The sequence below is a fragment of the Nanorana parkeri genome, unplaced genomic scaffold, assembly GCF_000935625.1.
Source record: "Nanorana parkeri isolate BGI_ZX_2015 unplaced genomic scaffold, ASM93562v1 scaffold290, whole genome shotgun sequence".
Classification (NCBI taxonomy): domain Eukaryota; kingdom Metazoa; phylum Chordata; class Amphibia; order Anura; family Dicroglossidae; genus Nanorana; species Nanorana parkeri.
Window position 1 is genome coordinate 748,712 of NW_017306558.1, and position 22,255 is coordinate 770,966.

At 39.8% G+C, this 22,255-nt stretch overlaps 1 protein-coding gene across 1 annotated transcript in view; it reads left to right on the forward strand.

Annotated features, from left to right (window-relative positions):
- The first annotated feature begins 284 nt into the window (after window positions 1-284).
- PRTG (protogenin) overlaps window positions 285-22,255 on the forward strand; it is a 120,489-nt gene continuing 98,518 nt past the window's right edge. The window contains exons 1-2 of the mRNA XM_018557557.1: window positions 285-351; window positions 7,771-8,073. Coding sequence (XP_018413059.1) covers window positions 285-351; window positions 7,771-8,073 — 370 coding nt within the window. The remainder of the gene's footprint in view (window positions 352-7,770; window positions 8,074-22,255) is intronic.

Sequence of the window (22,255 nt, forward strand, 5' to 3'; positions counted from 1 at the left end):
GAACGCTGCAGGCACTCAGTGCTACCCCAGACCGGTGACCCCGTGCCCTGCACATGCCTTCAGCTGTGTCCCCTCCCCCCTCTCACAGGAGGATGCACTGTGCAGTCCCAGCCACTCCAAGGTTTCCCTGTCCCTGTGTCCGGCACCCCCACCTCTCCCTCCGCCTCCTCCTGCCTCTTGTGCCTGCGCAGGAGATCGAGGGGAAAAAAAAGTCCCGGAGGGCTCCGAGGCGCCTAGTGCAAGCCATAGACGGAGCGCAGAGCATGTCAGCAGAGCCCCGGTAAATGACGGCGTGTGCACGGAGAATGGTACTGGGACTGCTGTGCTGGGCGGCCGTCATCAGCCTGCCAGGTGAGTGCGCAAACTTTACCGGGGACAGCCTGGAAAGTACAGTGGGGACACATAGCCCTACACTCTCCAGGAATGATGACATCGTACGATGCTTGTCTGTCCTGGATCATAGAGAGCAGAAATATATCACTGTCCCTTTTTTTATATTATTACTATGTATTATCATTGTCCTGGATCATAGAGAGGACATATATCACTTTCCCTTGTTTATATTACTATGTATTATCATTGTCCTGGATCATAGAGAGGAAAAATATCACTTTCCCTTGTTTATATTATTACTGTGTAATATTATTATTATTGTCCTGGATCATAGGGAGCAAATATATCACTTTCCTTTGTTTATATTATTACTATGTATTATCATTGTCCTGGATCATAGGGAGCAGAAATATATCACTTTCCCTTATTTATATTATTACTGTGTATTATTATTATTATTGTCCTGGATCACAGGGAGCAAATATATCACTTTCTATACCTACTGTTCACAATATTTATATCATTTCTATGTATTATCATTGTCCTGGATCATAGGGAGCAAATATATCACCTTCTATACCTACTGTTTACAATGTTTATATCATTACTATGTATTATCATTGTCCTGGATCATTGGGAGCAGATATATCACCTTCTATACCTACTGCTTTCCATAATTTATATCATTACTATGTATTATCATTGTCCTGGATCATAGGGAGCAGAGATATCACCTTCTATACCTACTGCTTACAATGTTTATATTATTACTATGTATTATTATTGTCCTGAATCATATGGAGAAAACATATTACCTTCTATACCAACTGCTTTCCATAATTTATATAATTAGTATGTATTATAATTGTCCTGGATCTTAGGGAGCAGAAATATCACCTTCTATACCTACTGCTCTCATTGTTAATACATAGTAATAATATAATCATTGTCCTGGCTCATAGGGAGCAGAAATATAATCCTTCCTATAGCCTGCATGCACCCCTAGCTGTGTATTGCTGCTTGCCTGTCCTGGATCATAGTGAGCAAATATAACACCTTCTGTAACTACAGCTTTCCTTGTCTATGTTATTACTGTGTGTCATCATTGCTTCCTATAGCGTACATGCACCCCTAATCTTGTATTGCTGCTTGCCTATCCTGGATCATAGTGTGCAAACATATAAGCACTGCACCTAATGCTTCACTTCCTTATATTATTACTATGTCTCATCATTGTCCTGCATTATAGTAAGCAAATAGATCACCTTCTGTAACTACTACTTTCCTTGCTTATATTATTATAATGTCCAATTATTGTCCAGGATCATATTAGGCAAATGTATTACCTTCACTAACTACTGCTTACTTTGTATATGTTATTACTATGCCTCATCATTGCTTCCTATAGCCTGCATGCACCCCTAGTCTTCTATTGCTGCTTGCCTGTCCTGGATCATAGTGTGCAAACATATAACCACTGTACCTTCTGCTTTCCTTGTTTATGTCCTTACTATTCCCTATGTTTGCGATTGCTACCATTGCTTTTTATAGCTTGCATGCATCTTGTATAACTGTTGGCTTGTCTATACATATACCCACTTCACCTTCTGCTTTAATTGTTTATGTTAATACTTTTCCCATCATTGCTTTCTATTGCCTGCATGCACCCCTAGTCTTGTATTGCTGCTTGCCTGTCCTGGATCATCACAAGCAAATATATACATTACCCACTTCACCTTCTGTTTCCTTGTTTATGTTATTACTGTGTGTCAGCATTGCTTCCTATAGCCTGCATGCACCCCTAGTCTTGCATTGCTGTTTGCCTGTCCTGGATCATCGTAAGCAAACATATAACCACTTCACCTTCTGCTTTCCTTGTTTGTGTCCTTACTAAGCCTCATGATTGCAATTGCTACCATTGCTTCCTATAGCCTGTATGCATCTTGTATTGCTGCTTGCTTGTCCAGTGAAGTTTCTGTATAGGGAATGAAAGGCAGAGCATTTTGATATCAGGAAATCAGATCTAGCTATAATTTGATTTTTCTGTCTTGGGTTTTAGTGCTCCTATTGGTCTGTTTATACACGCTGTCCCCCGCGATGACACAAAATGTGCAAGTAAAACCCAAGACAGCAAAATCAAAATATAGCTAGTGTCCATTACCTGTTAATGATAGACGACAGGAAACTAATGACATGAACTGATTTTATCCTGCAGAGATACTGGACTGTTGGATGTTTATATGGCGACTCTTGTTTATATGTGGATTCTCAATTCCGGGTAACCCCCTTTCCCAAAGGGTTTTGTGGAAAGCTGGTGAATTGGAGTCATTGGACGCAAGTGATGATTTTACTTTCCTACCGGAAATGTATATCCTGTGCCCTCACCTTCCCCTTTCTGTGGATAATAACATGGCTGGGATGCTAAACACATGGCCACTTTGGCTGGCATTGTGCCTCTATGCTTCATTGAAATGTATTTATGTATGTTTCAGTGACAGTTTGTTTTTGCTTGATTGCTTTCTGTAATCCTGCTTTGGCCCAAATAGGAATAATGAGCTGGATGTTAAATGCAGAAGATTGTCAATATTAGTTTTATGATCGCAGCTTCTGTGTCTAAATTATTTATTAGGCAAGTAGCATGTGATGGAGCACTACGAGAATAAAGTTTAATGTAATTAACGATATTCATATTCACTGCAGCGATAGTTTATAGTTATCACAGATGAGTATTATGGATTTCCATATGTAGATTATTTTAGATTTTTGCAGATTTAAGTCATGTGATTTGATGCATTTGCGCGCATGTTTTTTTAGAGTATTCTACGTGTTGCACAATGGATGTGGTTGCTTATTGGTGACATTGTGCACATATTTGTGGTTGTGTTTGGGGTATATGTTTTACTACCTTAGTATGTATGTTCAAATGTTCATTTCTCAGGTTATAACAGTCACTCATTCTTTTACTAATGGGGTCAGTTCTATGTTACAGACATTACAAGCACTCCACCAACACCATATGTGTGCTATACATGGATATGTTAAATACTTGGGCTGTAGTCACACCTGAGTGTCAGCATTTTCAGACGGGTTTGGGAGCGTTGTTAGGTGCACTTTTTTCAGACATATTCAGTCTTGAGGCTTTTTCTTGTAGCCAATGGAAAGCCAGGTACTAGAATACCTAATTCCAATTTTTAGGCTTTGTAGGCATCTTTTAGGTGTCTGTGGGGCCAAAAATGCCTCATTCTGCTTCAAAAGTATCTCATGTACCTTTCTGAGGCCCATTCACACGAGTGTTTTGTAGCTCGAATGCCTATGTGCTACATTGCTCAACAGGAGGACTCCATTTTTTTAATATCCCCTGTTCACAGCTAAGAATTTTGTAGTGAATTTCCCTAAGTCACTAGTCACACTTTAGTATTCCGTGAACGCACACCAAATGCACGTCAAGTGCATGCTTTGTTGTATGTTAACGTAACGTGTCAAAACTTACAATGTACTTGTGGTGCTATTACTTGTTAATGGCACCCCAAACATGGCTGGGAGAACGCATTTTTTCTGCGCGTGGACACGCGTTAAAAAGCACACAAATGCTCAGGTAAAAAAACGCGTACGTCGGTAGCAGAATTTGCTACATGAGCTAGTTTCCCGCATTTGTCGCACATATCGCACCCATTGAAATTAATGGGGACGCATGGCAAACGTAGAAAAAATGCATGTGTACGTGCACCAATGTGACATGTGTTCCCGGTATGCCGAGGTGTAAACGGGGCCTTCATTTCCTGCACATTTGATGCGTGTCCATCCATGGGAAAGAATACACATTATACAGGCAACATTTAGGGTGCTATTAACAAGTAATGGCACTGTAATTGCATTGCATGTTTATAACGCATTGCGTTGAATGCAACGTCAAAGTGTGACCGGGGACAAGACGCTACAATGTTCAAAAGGAGGAATCCCCTTATTTTCAATGGCCCCTCTTCACACCTGAGCCTTCTGCCACTTGTAGCACACCGCCTGAAGCTCAAAAAAGCACATGAGATTTTTTTTTTAGAGCAAAGCCAAGTGTTTTAGCCCCAATGGCCTTCAGTGGGAGCCACTGAGAACCGCACTAAAAGCATATGGAAGGCACATTTTTCAGGCGTTTTATTTTGCCTAGTAACTAGCTTACAAATTCTCAAAATGTGCATGAGAAAACACTTACACTCAGCTCAGATGTGAATGGGGCCGGAGCTTCTTCCATTGAGCTATAAGTGTATGAATGCTCGGCTCCAGGACTTCACTAGAGTCTCTCCCATCCTATGGAACTCTCTACCCCACCCTGTCCGTCTGTCTCCCACTCTGACTGCCTTTAGGCGATCCTTTAAGACTCATCTCTTCAAGGAAGCCTTTCACACCTCAACCTGACCACTGAACTATCACATTCTCAAACAATTCATCCCCACACAGCTACCTCCTCATGTATCACTCTCCCTTCCCTTTTAGATTGTAAGCCCTCACTGGCAGGACCCTCCTTACCATCTTGTCTTGAATTGTATTGTAATGTCTTACTTATATTGTAAAGCGCTGAGCAAACTGTTGGCGCTATATAAATCCTGTATTAAAATAATAATAATTATTTGTGAGCAGGTAAAACTTAAAAGCGTGGGGATTGCTTATTGAGCTATAAAATGGTCAAGTGTGACGCAGGGTTTATTTTCAAGTGTTGCGAATGAGCCATAACTTGTATTATTAATTGCAGAAGAAACCTCTCTCTCGTGCCTTGGTCATCAGCCCATTACCCCTACATTAGTGTTGCACTATACCAGTTTAACACTTTTCGCCCCTACAGGAAGGCGTTAAGGAATGTGCTCATCGGCCAGATGAGATTGAATGTGCCATTATAGGCTGCTGAGATCAGATAAAGCTTGTTTGTGATGGATTTCACACTTCTGGAGCTAGCACTGAAACAGCTCAAGATGTGTTTACCCAAAGTACAGGATCTTGGGGGGAAAAAAATCTCAGATTACATAGTCGTTTCTAAGCACTGGGCTATTGATCTTCATCTGAAAAATCAATTGTTGATGGGGAGTCCAAACCTATTTGTATATGTCACCTTAAACCTTAATACCCTAAAAATTAAAGAGCGTGGCAGCAGAGATTGTGTCCTAAGGCTGGGTCTGTTTGAGTTATCTGACTTCTTTTTATCTCAGCCTGTGATGGATGAAGGAACTAGGATTGTTGTGTTGGTTAAAAAAGAATGCATGTTACTTCCTCTCTAAGAAAATGTGTATTGGGTAATTAAGTAATCCCCACTGCATGAGACAGTAAGCAGCCAATTAGTTCAGCATTTCTGTAACACTTGGCAATACACAAACGTGGATATAAAAGTTCCTTAATCCCTCTCCCACTGGGGCGCAACAGCAAGAGTCGCAAATATCAGAAAGTTGCATTGTCCCGATCCTTAAATGTATCCGTAGAAATGTGAGCATTAAGTAAATTGAGCAAACACATTAAGAAAGCGTAAACCATTAACAAGCTGTGAAAAAAAACCCAACAACTTTCCGATTAACAGTGAGAAAGGCTTGAGCCGAACGATAATCGGTTTAATATTTACGCGCGTGTTAAGGATAACACAAAGGGACCTGTAAAAGGTATTACAAGCTATTTAAATTTACAGTTGTCACTAATGATGATTTGAAGCCTGACAGAGAAGAGTGTGTAAGAGCAGAACGCCCCCCCCCAAGGGTGGAAAAACGAAGGGACCTTAATGATTTCTTGTAAAATCAAACCTTTAAGACTTCCCCTGGTTTATGATCTCTGTGACAAGCTTGTAAAATCAGCAAAGAGCATTACCTCTTGTTTCTGTGTTAGTGATGGTGAAAACTCACTGATCTCAGTGCCCCTTTTTTACAAGTGTTTGGTAAACAAATATGACAACGTGCGTCCACCATGACACCAGAAACTTTACCTCTGCGGCAGCTGATACGCCACATAGCTCTGAAGTTTGCCTGAGAACCCCCGCCAGACACTCTGTAGTTTGATCTTGTTGTTATTATATTTTATTTATGTTGGATTTGCACTTTCAGCGTGCATTCCCACCTGAGATGACTAATTCTGGCGATTTCTAAGCTGCTTTGCGTGTCTTTGTGTGCTTTTATTCTCGTAAATGGACCTTTGCATCGTTTGCAAGCTTCGTGCAAGCGTTTTTTGCACATGTATCAAGCTTAAAGCACTTTTGTTTTGGCCAGTGGAAAGCAGTTCTTCAGGTGCTGAATCACGTGTAGCGTTTCCATTGAAGTGTATGGTACAAAAAATGCCAGCTCCATTGATAAAAAGTAGAGAAAACAAAAGCTAAGGGACATGCTAACATTCTCATTGCATAAAATAGACCTAAAGTTAAAAAAAAATAACTATGCAAATTCTGGCATCACTTAGATTTCATATTTTTTCCCCAGTTAGTGTTGTAATGCAGCCACCTTTGTCAGGCAGCGTAAAGAGGACTTGGACCTAGATGCAGACTAAAGTAGGCTATGCACACAGCAAATTAATGAAGAACCGTCCTGAAACGCGCTGCTTGTGTGCTGCTGTTGGCACCCTTCTGCCTGGCATCCCGCGATCAGCTGATCAAAGGAGCAGGTTGGAAATTCTCGGTTGAATGGAGCTAGCAGTGGCCGCTGTCAGAATACAGTAGAAACGGCAGGGGATTCCTTGCTCGTAAGCGTTGATGGAGGAATCTTTTATTTTTTTGTTCAGCCCACAGGTTGAATGAAAAATTAGAACTGTGTATACCCAGCTTTAGGGAAAGCTGATTTAAAAAAGAAAAACTAATCTTCAACTGGCACCACATAGAAGGCATCTCCAGATGCTTGCAACTCAGGTTAGATGTTCCGCTCTAGCCTTAATCGTGGGGTGCTCCAGCAAGCAAATAACAACCCGGCATCCTTACTTGAGAGACATAATGCCCCCTTCCCCCAATCCTCCTCTTAGGCCTCCATATTGGCCAAGAAGGTGGCTTTGGAGGCTCTCCACCAGGGAAGCTTGGTTGATATTTGCATACCAGAGCACCATGAAATTGAGGGCACCCAGGGTGCTCATTAGGCAACTGGCTTGCAGGTGCCCACCATGTGGTTTTAGTAGTGGGTTAGGTTATTTTTTTACTTGAGATTTGCTTTCACTTCGGCATAATCTACAGGGAGGTGGAGGTCCTGTCTATGCTCCCTGACAAGGGTACCTGGATGACATAATTAGCTCAACAGTAAAAGAAAACTTTTACCAAGTAAAACAGTTGACATATTTGTATTTTAACTGTGTATTTAGCATCTTATATCAAACCCCAAAGTTTAGCTATGCACCTTTATGATTCTTTATGTATAAAGAAATATTGCTTTTTACATATTTATAGTTTTTTGTTATAATTTATAGTCATAATATTTTCTTATTTTTTCTCCTTGACAGGGTGTTGGTGTTTTACTGATCTTTTGTTTGTGAAAGAACCTGTGGATACAATAGTGTCACGAAAAGATTCAGTGGTGTTAGATTGTCAAGCTCATGGAGAACCTCCAATCGCTTTGACGTGGATAAAAAATGGTGTCAAGATTTCTGAGGGTGAACGGATGTCGATATTGCAGAATGGTTCCTTGTACATCAAGGAAGTGGAGGGAAAGAAAGCAGAACATTCTGATGAAGGATATTACCAGTGTTTGGCTATGAACAAATATGGTGCCATGTTAAGTCAAAAGGCTCACATTTCTGTAGCAAGTAAGTTTTCATATGCAATGTCTGTTTCTTGGCTTATTGTGTTTATGAGTTATTGAGCAATTTAACGAACGGAGGCAGCAGCCAGTGAGCTGCTGGCTATGCTTGGATATCCTGACAGCTGCTGCAAGAAATAGCGGGATTCCTTGATCGAAGCTTGTGAAAGTGTTGGTGGAGGAATCTGTTCTACTTTTTTCTTTCAGCCTGGGGGTTGAACAAAAACAAATAGAATAGTGTATGACCAGCTTTACAACATACAGGCCCCTTTGGGCCACCCCAAGTACCCCCAGTGATGCTGTTTAGGGGTATTGGTTATTTTACTGTATTTATGTTGATTTGTGGTATAGTCAGTTTTAACTATATATGAATAACATTTATATATTTTTTTTACAATTTGGTGTTTGGTTACATCATTGTAGCACCTGAAAAGTCCCGTTATACTGTTTGAACTTTTGATGCTCCTGAAGAATTTGGTCAGACATCAAATAAGGAAGTCTCTTTTCTGAGCTTCCTAAGCTTTCATTTAGGGTTTAGACTGTCTCCAGAATATTTACAAGTGTTTTATTAATAAATAAATCAAATGACAGGAGAGTATGTGACAGGGGCAACCATCAACCTAAACTTTCGATCAAGGAGACAGCCATGTTAAAGTCCATTCATTGAAAGCATGTGATGGCAGCTGTGTTGAAACATGGAATGAGAACATGAAGTGACAAAGCCAATGCATTTCTAATATATTAGATGTAGGCCAGGTGTGCAAATTGCTTTTTTTTTATTTTGCCTTTGAATGAGATTACATATTAATGAGATGTGTGAGCACACAGAGCAATCAACCTCCGGTTTGATTTATTTATTTTATACTAGAGTCCATCAATTTACTTCTAGATGGAGACTTTCCCAGTAAGGAACAAAGCACGTGAAATACATTAAAGCCAGATCCACAGGGTACGAACGTGACTGCTGATACCTTTGCATAATAACGCCAGCTCAGCATGATCACATGACAGTGATGTACCAGGCCTCTTGTGTTTCGCTCCGATCCAGGCTCTAGTCTCAACCTGATTACACATTAAGTGTTAAAAACAGTCATTTTAAATGGCAGAAGGGCCACATTGATCTTTACATTTATGTTCCAAATACTGTTTTCTTTGATTGCCTGACCTTACAGTCCAGAGCATGTGTGAGATGCCACATGGAATCCCTTTCATTCAGTTTTCTGGAGCGTAATGGGTTTCTCCCATATGACACCTGTGTATAGAGTACCCTTAAGGATTAAACATTTATCTGCGGTTGTAAAAGCAGGGCTGTGAACCAATTGATTTTTCCATTAGCCCCTGTTTCCAAGGCAAGCTTGTTTCCTACTATTTCATATTTGTTCCTGATAAGATCTCTCTTTCCACATTCACTATTATGGTTAGCTATAAACAGTAGGTATGATTTCAAAATCAAAGGCAAGCAATTCTAATGACTGCACTGTTTATTGCTTCATATCATGTGTACAGCTATTTGGCTCCCCCACTATTTATATACTTTTTCTTTAAATTGAAGTTAGTGGTGATGTTAAAAAAAAAAAATAAGGCCGATATGAAAATAATAAAAACTGGCTTGCTTTTTAGCATGTGGTGCTGTATTGCTCAGTAAAGATTTCATTTTGGATAGTGTGTGCCTTGTGTTTTCTGCCTTCATTCTACAAGAGTACTGAAGAGTACTTAGCCGGCTACTTTAAGAATGTCTGGTCCGGTTGAGCAGGCATCAACTATTTTGAGATATTAAAAATACTATTAAGTCTAGTTACAGATTTATTAGATGTATTTTAAACACGTCTATTAGAAGTGCCAAAATATTTCTATATATTAGCTTTCTGTAATCTTATACACCAGCACTCGATCTGGAATATGGAAGATCACCCTGGCTTTGTTGCTTGGTACAGGGATTAGCACATTAATGTGCTATTGTTCCTTTGCTGTCCAGTTAGTTGGCAGTGGCAGACCCTTGACCAAGCCATGTTGCTTAACTGCAGCATGGAAAAGTGAGGTCACTGCTTCTGTTTCCTGGATGGGGCGGTGGGATCACAAGACTTTCTTTTTTTTTTTTATACCAATGTTAGAATTTCAGTTGATTCACAGGAATTGGACGCATTTCTTAAGCTGGCCATACACCTTTCAACCAACGAAAGTCGTGCGATGGTTGTAAGATCATTAAAATTTCGTATGACCTGCCCATCTTGGACAGGCAGATTGTACTTGTAAACATCGTTTGCAATGCAGAGCGGGCAGTGTGGGCTTGCGCGCACTGGCCCGTGCGGCATTCGTCTTCCGAGCACGCTACCAACCCGCCGAAAATCGTACGATTTTCGGCAGGTTTTCCAGCGTGCTAGGAAGACGAAAGTCGTGCGACCATACAGTAGATGCGGTTGCACGCTGCCCATACACCTGCCGATTATCGTACGATCACGGGATCACCCGCGATTATCATACAATAATTGGCAGTTGTATGGGCAGCTTTACAGTGGGTGGATGGATGTATCAAATTGCCTACTGAACTGGCCTAACGATCCCCATGGATCAAATTGCCTACTGAACTGGCCTAAATTTGTTCCATGTGTACTCAGCTTCACTCTCTATAGTTGCTGGTATCCTTATCACGTCATGGTCCAGAGTCTGTGAAAATGCAAGTGTGCTCCTTACAAACATTACACAAAAAAAGCCTTATAAATCTGGCTGCAGGGTTATGTATATAAATTGATTGTAAACAGATGGATTTTAAACTGAGTGATTATTCTCACTTTCATATATAAATATATCTACAGTAATCCCCATAGCATTAGTAGTTCACTGATTTGTTTTTACTTATTGTCTGTATTTGCTCTTAAATAAAAATAAAAAAAAAAGAAATACAATGGCTCCCAGAGTTAGACTTTTGGGAAGTAGATACTCGGTGGCATTATTATTGGTACACAGAAACACAAGAGGAATTAGTTGCAATAAATATTGTCTATAAGATTTGGACAAAGAATATGATGCGTTGACACATTGTAGTAAGCCAGGCAACAGAGGGTAGCGCATCCATGAGAATAAGCAGTATCTTAATTTTCTGCAGCCATCTGATTGCTTAATGAGCCTAGCCTCTCCCACAATGTATGTACAATGCAGGGCAAAACGTGGCACTGTGTGTAAGCAGATAAATAAATTAGCATTGAAATTGATAATAGTGCACTGTATGGAAATAATACACTGCTTTGAATATCAAATGCACTGTTAATCACTTCCTCTAATAGAGATATCAGTGGGTAGCTCTGAGAATAGCCTAAAGCCTTTTTCACATGGGATAAAATGGTAAATAGTAGAAAAGAGGCTGTGTGTACTCAGCCTTGAGGCATTTTTCATTTTGTTTGCCCCTTGTAAACTTTTCTTCTAAGTCTCCTAGAGACAACCGCAAAGAGCCGAATGTCTTAAATGAACATCTTCTAGATAAATACACACGACTATGACAATTGGTGTTGGAGGTCAAATTTGTCCTAGCACAAAAGCTTAAAAAAATGGGCAAATGGCAGTGATTGCTTTATCAGCATGTGTCCTTTTATTCTGAAATTCATCTACTTGCCAGCTTAATTTTTGTATGGTGAATCATTGGGTGGAACAAAGCTGTTATAAGCTAATGTATGCAGATTCTCTGATGCCACTGTAACCAGGGAAGTTAAACCTAAAGCACCAATTCTCAAGGAACTTTTTTTCCCCCACAAACATTGTGCAACAGAATTAATAGTGTAGACACGATTTAGATATTTAGAAAAGAATACAGTGATTCAGCCTCCGTCTGCTTGGTTTGTTTTTATGTCAGCTACTGGAAACCCAGATCACTTACCAGTATAGCTAAAGGGATCTATACATATTAAACAGGTGGAGAATAGGCATTAAATGGGTATTCTTTCTAGCCAAAGAGCAAGTGCTATCTTAGTCAGTGGCAACAGCAGGGGGCAAGGATGTTCTTTTTCTTTGGCTGGCCAGAGCTTTGACAAGTGAGATTACTATTAGCTTTAGGATCTCAATGCAGAATTTTGCATTTGGAGCAGCACAGAGCTTTAGCCTGCGCACTGGTTTTGGGGCCTGAACACACAAGACGATGGGGTTAGGTTTCTAAAGATTAAGAAGTGGAAGCCGGAGGTTGCACTTCACACAGGAATGTCTTTATCCCAGTGAAAATGAAGGCTGCACTGGGTTAAAGGTTAGAAACTGGCCAGGGCGAGGCTTCCACCTCTGATAAAGAGCAGATGACCCTGATTCATTGACCAAATCTTTCATGTTTCTCCTCTGCAAAGAGTGATTGCCAGGGATTGTTCTGTTGGAATGCACAGATTGGAAAGTTAGCAGACCCCTTTTTGGTTGTCCCTTAGAACCTTATCTCCTGATCCCAGCAGGTCCCCAAAGGCCAAGATCTTCCCAGACCCTTCTATGGCTTTTCTGTGCAGTCATGCAGCAGAAGTACTCATTCCATTAACCCACGCTAGGCCACACTGCTTCATTGAAGTGATAGAAAGCGAGTGACAAAAATCTGATGAGTACTATGGATTTCATTGGCATGTGTTATTTGAATATCTTGGTATCTTGGTAATAGTGTCATGCTTGGATAATCTCTAAATTGCAACGGTACTAGGTTTTATTACACCAATTATGGCTTATATGTAGTTGTGCCATTTACATGGGCTTCTCCTTGTGTAGCAGGTTTTCTCCTACAGTCAGCTGACATATACCCAAGCTGGCCTTACAGCAGGGCTGGACAAATCCCAGGAGCCAGGTCACAAAATGATCCTTGAAAAATACAGCCGGTGCCTAACTGTTGAGGTTTTCTCTAGTTGTTGTCAATGGAGTTGACTCCTAAAAAATCCTTCTGGCTCCTGGATTGGACTGCCCGGCTCCTGAATTCCATATCCATTTGTCTACTTCTGCCTTACATGCATATGGAAGCTGGCATTAATGACCTCTTCATCTAAAAATACCAGTCACCTGGCTCTCTTGATTTTTCAAAGTCTTTAGTACTTTCTAAAATGAGGAATTCTGACTCTACTCTGACCCTACTTTTCTGCATACTTGTTGGCCAGTGATATAGAAAGAATTGACGTTGTAGGGTCAGCATTGACAGTTGGGCTATTCCCTGTGTTTCTGTAATGCATGAGAATGTTAGCGTGTCCCTTAGCTATGCATTGCCTGAGTTGGTCCTCATGCACATTATTTACATGTCATGATTTCTGATCATGGCCATTAGGTGATATAACTGATATTCCTCTATGTTGTTAATATAGGGAGATTAATACATTTGCAGCACTGCAGAGGCAAGCAGTAGCAGTGTTACATTTTATCAGACAGAGTTTCTGTAGGATTGCAGCTTGATTCATAAATTCCCCTCCCCGCTGCTCCTAATTAACACCACTCCAATACTAAACATCCTCTCTTCCACTTTGGACTCATTCACACCAGATGTGTGACAGTAGCAATTGGCAAGGTACTTTAAAAAATCCATTTATGTCAATGGTGCACCAAAGCAATGTGCTGCAGTGTGTCTTATTAATATCCTGCATGCTGCAGTTTTGGAGACATTGACCTCTGCAGTTATCCATTTAAGTGCAGCGAATGGAGACCTTTCAAATCTTATCTCCATACAGCTAGAAGTGAATAGGAACGTGTGAAATCACACACACAATGCTTCTTTGTGAAAAACCCTTACATGTGCATGTGTTTTGTAAATAACTTTTTAGCACAGTGATAAACCTGATGCAGATGTTTGCAAATCTGCCGCAATCAACTGCCTAGGACAGGAGCAGAAGTCACAAATAGATTCTTCCTGAGATAAATAAAAGATAGCTGAACCTGGACTGGACAGACATCTAATTCTGTCAGCATATGGTTGACAGAATATAAATCGCGTTAGAGCATTGTCTTCGAAAATTATTATATATATTTTTATAACTTATGATTAACTAGGTCAGCAAAAGACAAAACAATAGTCATTGTTGTAATTCGGGGCTGCAGAATTCCACACTGAGATCCCCGAACGTCTCAAAATGAGCAGATTTTTGTGATCAATAAGTAATAGTGAGTTAGATTCCGTTCACTTGGCAACTGATTGTGTTTCCTTGAAAAGCAGTCTTCTAGGTCTCTTCCTATACAACCCTGTTATCTCTTGCAGCTTTCAAATCCAGCACATTGGTTATGTCCTCTGAGCATTTCTAGTAGACGATATTAGACGTACATATTTGTGAAGCGCTGGAACCTGGTTTGGTCACTTCCTTGGGCTCTGGATAATTTGCTGGTATTCTGCTAGTTTCTTTTGCCAGCCCCCACTGATTTTGTTGACGCTCTAAACAGTTGCTTGGGCAGAAGTCTATTGTCATGTCCTACTATTCAGCAGCTGTGTCTATTGTTCACAATGCAGAATAATTTATAACCCTGCATCTGATGGTTTCCACTGAATGTATACTTTTTTTTAAAATTTTCACTGTATATCCATTATATGAAAGCACTTGGGTGGAATTATTTATTGCCCATAGACAAAAGTCGGTGACAGTAGAGTGGATACCTGAGTATTTATCAACACCCCACAGACTTTTATTTGTATTTGAAACGATTTAAAAAGCTATAAATAGGCAATACTTTGTGCGTATGAAAGCAGGTATGCGGAGTGCTGACTCACAATACTAAGCGGTATTGCAGACTCACATTAGTTTGCATTATGTGTGTTCTTCTGTCTGACTGTAAAGACATATCCAGAATTTTTATCATTCTGCTACTTTATGAATTGGATGAAGATTTTGATTTGAAGGTTATTTTGACTTTGAGTGTGGGTAGTCTGCAGTAGTTCTGCTGATGAATCATATACTTCATTATTGTATCAGAGTTTGAATGCTCATGGTCCTGCATAAAATTGTACACCAACTATTGTAATTCTTATAGAGCTGTGATTGAAGAGTAGAAATGTTAGGATGACATGAATAGCTTTATCATTGTTCTAAGCTTTGCCTTGAGTACCTCCTGATTTTCTTTCTGGAGTGGTTTGATTTGTCTTTGCCTTCTAAAAGAGAAGGCTGACATTTTGTTGCCAAATGCAATAGAAATGACTCAAAGAGACAGTGTTTCTTTATACAAGGATTTAAATGTGACACCAGAGGGCAAGTCAATAAGCTTTCAGTCTTGTAAGCAATTGTAGAAGATAAGTTAAGATAAATTGGGCAGCATTCGTTAGTTTTACTAGTAATTTCCTGAATTCAAGCCGCAATGGCATCTAAATAATGTTGTGTTCTGTTTTCTCTGTTCTTTAATATTACTACATGTTTCTAATGGTTAATCATAATAGGAAGGATACTGTCCAGGTGTTACCACTAGCAATGCACAAGATGTCACTTTGTTTGGCCAGGTTCCATGGCTTTTTGGCTTTCAGTGAAAATTGTTGGGTTGGTTGATGGCAATCTGGTTTTATAGTGACAGGAAGAATGGAGTAGTATCTATTGCTGATTAAAGTACCTGATCATTGTGTGTGTGGAGTGTGTAACTGTGTATTGAGCTTTCTTTTACCATACCTCTATGCAAACCTCCTTGTCAAGTAGATTGGTAGCTATCTCACCAAGAATCATAGTTAGGTAGACATCTGATCATTGAAGTCAGGGTTAGACAAATCACAGAAGCCACGCCACCAATACTCCAACTTATGAGGGTTTCTCTAGTTTTTGTCAAAAAAACCTGAAGGCTCCTGAATTGCACAAACTGGCTCCTAAAATCCATATTAATTTGTCCATAGCCGTTTTAAAGGGTATATGAAGTCAAAACCTTTTTTTAGTATGTAGTAGTTGGATAGAGTAGAGCAGGGCTGGGCAAACAACAAACGCTTCTTACAAATTACAATTGGCCCTAACTTTTGAGGTGAATTTTAGTTGTTGTCAATGGAGCTGGCTTCGAAAGAAAATCCTACTGGCTCCTGAATTGCATTTTCATTTATCCACCCATGATTTAACTGTATTCCTTTAACAGAGAGGGACAGGACCATTTATGGTTATGTGGTACATATGAAACTGTGGTTGTCAGTTCAGCCTAAAGTGAACACATGAAATAAAATGGATTTTGGTTAAGCCTGAATAGTCTTTACTTTCCAAAGCAGTTTATATAAAAGTATCTAATATTTTTCCCATTTACCTGCCAATTACTGGCTGAGAAAGGGTATATTATTATAATAGGAAGAACATATTGACATTATTCTGTAGTGCACAAGACATGATACCAGGATAGAGGAATCCCCCGCTGTTTCCATTGTATTTTGACAGAATCCAGCTGCAAGCACCATTCGACCGAAGATTTTCCAACTGGCTCTAACGATCTACTGATCGAGGGCTATCGGGTGGCGGGTGTCAACAGGGGTACCCACTGTGCGAATTTCAGCTGGTTCATCAAGAATAGGCCAGCTTTATTTCTGCCCTTAGGGCAGGTTCACACCATTTTCCGGACCATATCTGGTCCGGAAAATGGTGTGAACCTGCCCGCAGTTCCAGTGCATTCCAGACCAGACAAAATGAGACAAGCAGTATTTTTCTGGTGATGGTCTGGAACGGACTGCACTGGTGTGAACAGAGGCCAGAAATAGCATAGGGATACATTAGAATGCATTTTGGGTCTGGAAACAATCTGGTCTGGTCTGGAGATTATCGGAAGGTGGTGTGAATGGGCCCTTACAGATGAGGCATGCCACAGATAACCTATGTGTCTTCTTTTAAAAAAAATCTAAATGAATGTGTGGGTGGATTGGAAAAGAAGACAAAATCATGAATTGGTGGAAGTTGCAGAAAAGATTATTCTATGTCTCTATCTGGTCCCTGCTTGTAACAACATAAAGTAGTTCTTTTGAATCTTATCACTGAATCCAAACACACAAAGCAATCTTTAGTGTAAATTCTTTTGTTCTCAACTGAAACCAGATAAAGGGTTATTGCTTTTTTCCACCACAAACCTAACAAGGGACACCCATTATTGAATCAATACAAATATTCTGGCTGATGGCACTCTTGAAAAGTCTGATAGTGGCCAGATAAGGGATTCATCAAGTGGCTGGCATGAACTGTATATGTTTATATTTGTAAACACTTTATTTTTAAGATGTTATGGAAATAGCAAATGCTTTAATATTCTTATTCTAATGTATTCTGTCTAGAATAACAGCACTAATAATAGGGTATTTTAGGTATACTATAGCTTTATTGGAGAGCTTCATGTCATTGCATACACTACCTGCCAACCCAGGATGACTCATAGAGCTAGCAGATCAATGATTTCATAGGACAGAATAAATAATTAAATAGTGTTGGAGTCATAACATGCATACATGATTAATATGCATGCTGTGGGTACAAGGACTGCAGCAAATGTGCAGTATATACAAAGAATAGGCTCATGTTCTATATACCCATCCCCATTAAGACCACTCCTATTGTTTGATGCAACGTAGCCATGCCCACATTTCCCCTTTCCTCAGTTTGTCCGCAGTCTTTTACAATTCTAGCAACACCCCTGCTTTAGCCAGTGACACTGGTACAGATATAGGAGTAGATATTTGATCAGAGTATAATAAAGGGTATGCCTATAACAACGATGAAAGCTTATAGCTGAACTCCAGCATTTAAAAAATAATCGCCTTGCAGGGGGACCCTCAGCATTGCATGGGTTAAATGCTTGTTAAGTCTAGGGGTAGAGAAATAATGACCTTATTTTTCTCTCGGGCAGGCTTCGGCACCCTCCTCTTATCTCTGATGCTCCAGGTTGTGGGCCTTCACTGTCCTAATGTACAATGCAGGAATATTGGCCATGCATTGTAATTGATGATGTCAGCATACGAACACCAACCAGAGTGTCCTAGAAAAGAGGCTTCAAAGGGACTGGTTACACAGAAGAAGGGAGCCTACCGCTAGAATTAAGCTGGCCATACAATGGTTGAATTTTGGCCGAGTCAGCAGGACCAGTGCGTGGCTCCCTTGGAAAGACTTTTCAATTGACTATCATTAAAGTAGCCCATCTGAAAAATCTTGTTGCAACAATGACGGCAACCAATCAGTTGCAGTCACTGTTTGGGTATCCTGACAGCGGCATATCTGTGGCTGTCAGAATACAATAGACCGTCGGGGGAAAATTGAGAGCCCTGCAGGTGAACGAGAAAAAAAACGGCTGGTGTATGGCCAGCTTTAGCAAGCATTTATAGCAGGCCCCGCTGCTAGGGTATTTTTTTTAAATTTCCGAAGTTTAGCTTTATACATTGTGGTTTTTTTTTTTATTAGCAAAATGTAAAGAATAATTCCACTTTTGTTTAGAAAAAAAACACAATCCTCTCTGGGTGATCTATATACATTGCAAGGCTTTTAACATACTTTGTTTCCTACCTGATTTTGTTGTGAAGAAAAAGCTGTTTGCTGCAGCATTTCCTTTCCAAACTGATTCCTGAATGGGAGGGTCTGTGTTCATTATAATCAGCTGGTGGGCTTCCTGGGTTATAATAAAAAAAGGGGCAATACTGGCATCCATTTATTAATAATAACCCTTAGGTAGCATCTTACCAAAAATGAAATTCCTATTGCAAAATTATACCTGTATCTTAGTGCAGACTTCTGGGAAAAGCAGTTGGCCTATCACAGAAGCAGGAAGTGACGTTTGGGGTGGCATTCCATACACCCACACCTCCAGGTTGCCAAATTGCATTGAATTTTTTTGACAGATTTAGAACATCACAGCAGCTACAATTTTAAATGGAAAAGTAATTTTTCATAACATTAGGTTACAAAATGGCTTGTGTGACAGTTATCCAGGCTATATTCATTTTTAAAACATTTTCATTGTTATATTTTTAAAGTGGAGTTACTTTTTAAATACTTACCCAGGCAGATATAAAAGACACGCATTACCTCTGCACTGTATTTATCAGATTATTAAATAACTGAAGGGAACTGTTCTGTGTAATTTGTAAATAATTACAGCCCATGCAAATACTTGCGAACAGCCTGCAAACAGAAGTACTGTAGAAATCCTGCCCTGTTTTAAAGTTAAAATCAAACAATTCTGATGTGCATTTTATCCTAAGCCAAGAGCAAGCCATCATTTTTAATGGAGAAAACCTGGAGAACAGCAAAATGTTTCCACTTGTCTGCACTGATACCTGTACAAGCTTCGCACAGTTTAATATCTGCTCATGATACCGTATGTATCCTTATTGTTTACGATGGCTCCAGTTTGTGTTTGGCTCTCATTGTAGTGTTTGTCTACAGTTCCTTTCCTTGGTCCTGATCTGAGTGGTATTGAAACATTTACTTTCTCACTGGAACGGTCACAGAAATATTATTGTTTTGTTTTCTGACGCCGTCTTTCTAGGAATATCCTAATTACTCAACTAAATGCCTGGAGTAATACTAAATCATGCATTATGTATATATATATATATGCTCCTATTGCTGCAGCACACATGCTTTATACAGCTAATGACAGGTATTTATCACTGGCCTTGCTAAACATGTCTTAAACATCCAACAAATTATTCATGAGAATTGTTCGGGGGAATCTGTGCATTTGCCGGAGGAACAAAACTTTTGACATTCTGCTGAAAATACAACATCCAGAACCAAGGGAGGTGTTTTATATATCTTTTCACAATAAGCATTAAAGCCCCACTTCCACCAAAATATGATTCCCCTCCCACCACACCTTCCTACCCCCCTCTAAACCATTGTGCAAGTTTTTTGTTTTTTTTAACCTGGTGAGCAAGGTATCCTCACCTGAATCTGCCATCCAGGTACCTCGCCAGAGTTGTTTCCAGGTACAGGGAACCGCTAAACCAGAAATGCAGATAGTCCCTCGCTTGCTGGTCCCAGACAGTCCCCTTGCAATGATATTACTCTTCTGGATCCTGAGAAGACTGTGGATGGCCTTGTCAGTACTGTCTAGCTCAAAAAAAGTATGTTTCAAAATTGTCAAAAGTGATTGCAGTCATAACAATACATTGTATATTCCTCCAGTTACATTGTTAGCGAGGATGATGGAATTGAGAGAGTTCTGAGCTTATCTGCGACAAGGCTGTCTTCTGTTGCCGCGGATGAGCTCAGCGGCTGCGAACAGGGACAGAGTATACTGCGCATGTGCAGGGGAATCAAGAGAAGGACAGTGCTCACTCCACTACTGCTCGGGAGTGCTTGTCCCTTTAGCTGGTCCATCCTGAAAAGAAGACAGGATGAGGCTTTGGAGAGTACAATGATTTTTGACAAATGCTTGATGCTTTGCAAGAATAGCCACACGTTATGAAAACAGCAATGACTCCTTTTTTAAATCTGCTCGGTTTAGGGTTTTTGGATGGTGTTTAGGGGCATTATGGGAGATTTTTCTAATAAGGTGAACTAACCCTTTAATATAAACATTTACAATGCTCATTGAGGTCAAAGTAACAGGTTCTCTTAACACCGTACCTTCTTTCTTATATTAAGCTTCCTGTGTTTCCCCATAAGTGTTTTTGAGCTTATGTGCTAAGCAATCCCCCCCCCCATGTAACATTTCTTGAGCCTGGTGATTGGCTGCTTAGGCACCAAGGTCTTCTTCATGGACAGGAGAGTCACATGCTGCCTCATATCTGTAAGAACTGGGTATTTGACTTGGCTTTAGTAGGTGAATGTGGTGTTGGCCTAAGTGTGGGGAAGGTAAGTATCAGCAGTGTTGATGGAGAGGGTGGGGGTGTTGGGCTGTCAAATAAATCCATTAAACAGGAACTTCACCCTTCTCTTTGAAATGACAACAAATACACCTATAGAAATGTTTAGTAATGACAATCTACAAACAGATACTTATAGATAATTGCCACATTTTTATTCTTTACATCCTTATTTTTCTTTTCCTCCCCATTCTTCTTACAGTGGCCATTTTTACTAAGGGCAGATTAATATATCTTCCTTTGCTTCCTGAAACTCTTGCACATGTGACTAGAACATGTGACCATGGACATCATCTCAGGGGAGGAAAATGTATTTTCCTGAGATCTCGTTACAGATGTGATTTTCTAGGAATGCTCTGCTGATGTAACCTCCTCAGGATACAACGCTTGTTCACATTACATCACTAATGCTCAAGAGGACCAGGAAGTAGAAAAACAATAATTGTAAGTAAAGGTTTTACTGAAAGGGGGTAAAGGTCCGCTTTAATTTGTCCTGGATGGGCAAAATATGAGTTCACTTCAAAAGCATGTAAGCTTTGAATCTCAACTGTTACTAAGAGCCAGACAAGTGTAGATCCATCACAAGGATTACTTCAAGCGCTCAGTATATGGGGAACCCAAGGTGTTAGCTAAAACATGAAGACAAGTTTTAGCTTCCTGCAGAATTAGCTGGTCCCCAGAGTATTTTAAACAAATACTTGCTATGCAATGTATATTTGTTTGATATGAATTCATTATTGAAAAAAAGGTTTGAGAGTTCAATACTACTTTAAGAAGGTTAGTGGAGGGGGTAAGGGGTAAGTTTAAAAAAGGGGTAAGCTAGGGAAAAAAAGCCTATAAGAAAAACTTATGTAGCCACTACATTAATGGATTGGTAAACTGCAATACGATTTAAGGCTGCTGTTACCTTTTAATGAGAAAAATAAAATGCATGTTTTCTAACAGTTTGGATTAGATTGTAAGCTCCTTGACAGAAGGGACAGGTGTAAATGTGCTCTTTGTAAAAGCTGTGCAAAAATTGTTGGCGCTATATAAATACCAGTAATTAATAAATAAATAATAGTAAATTCCCATGCATTCATGGTTTGGAGGAATTCTAACCTCTTTTCATATGTGAAACCCATTATATAATAACCTTGGAAATATTCCAGTATATACAGTATATTGTCATTTGGTCCTTTTGTGCTGGCAGTTACCTTATGGATATGGTTAAAAAAAATGATGTTCATTTATCTGATTTGTTAGATCTCAGTTTTGTTTGTATAATATATATAGTTTGAATTTATACATATATACTGTATATATATATATGTGTGTGTGTGTGTGCGTACTATATTGGGCCTTTAGCAATAATAGCAAGAGTGTAGATGTCAAATGCATATATTTGATAGCAGTGTTGCAGAGGCAGAGCAATGCGTATTCTCTCATTGCACACTGCCCCTTTTGAATTGGGTCAGAGCACAGGTAGTAT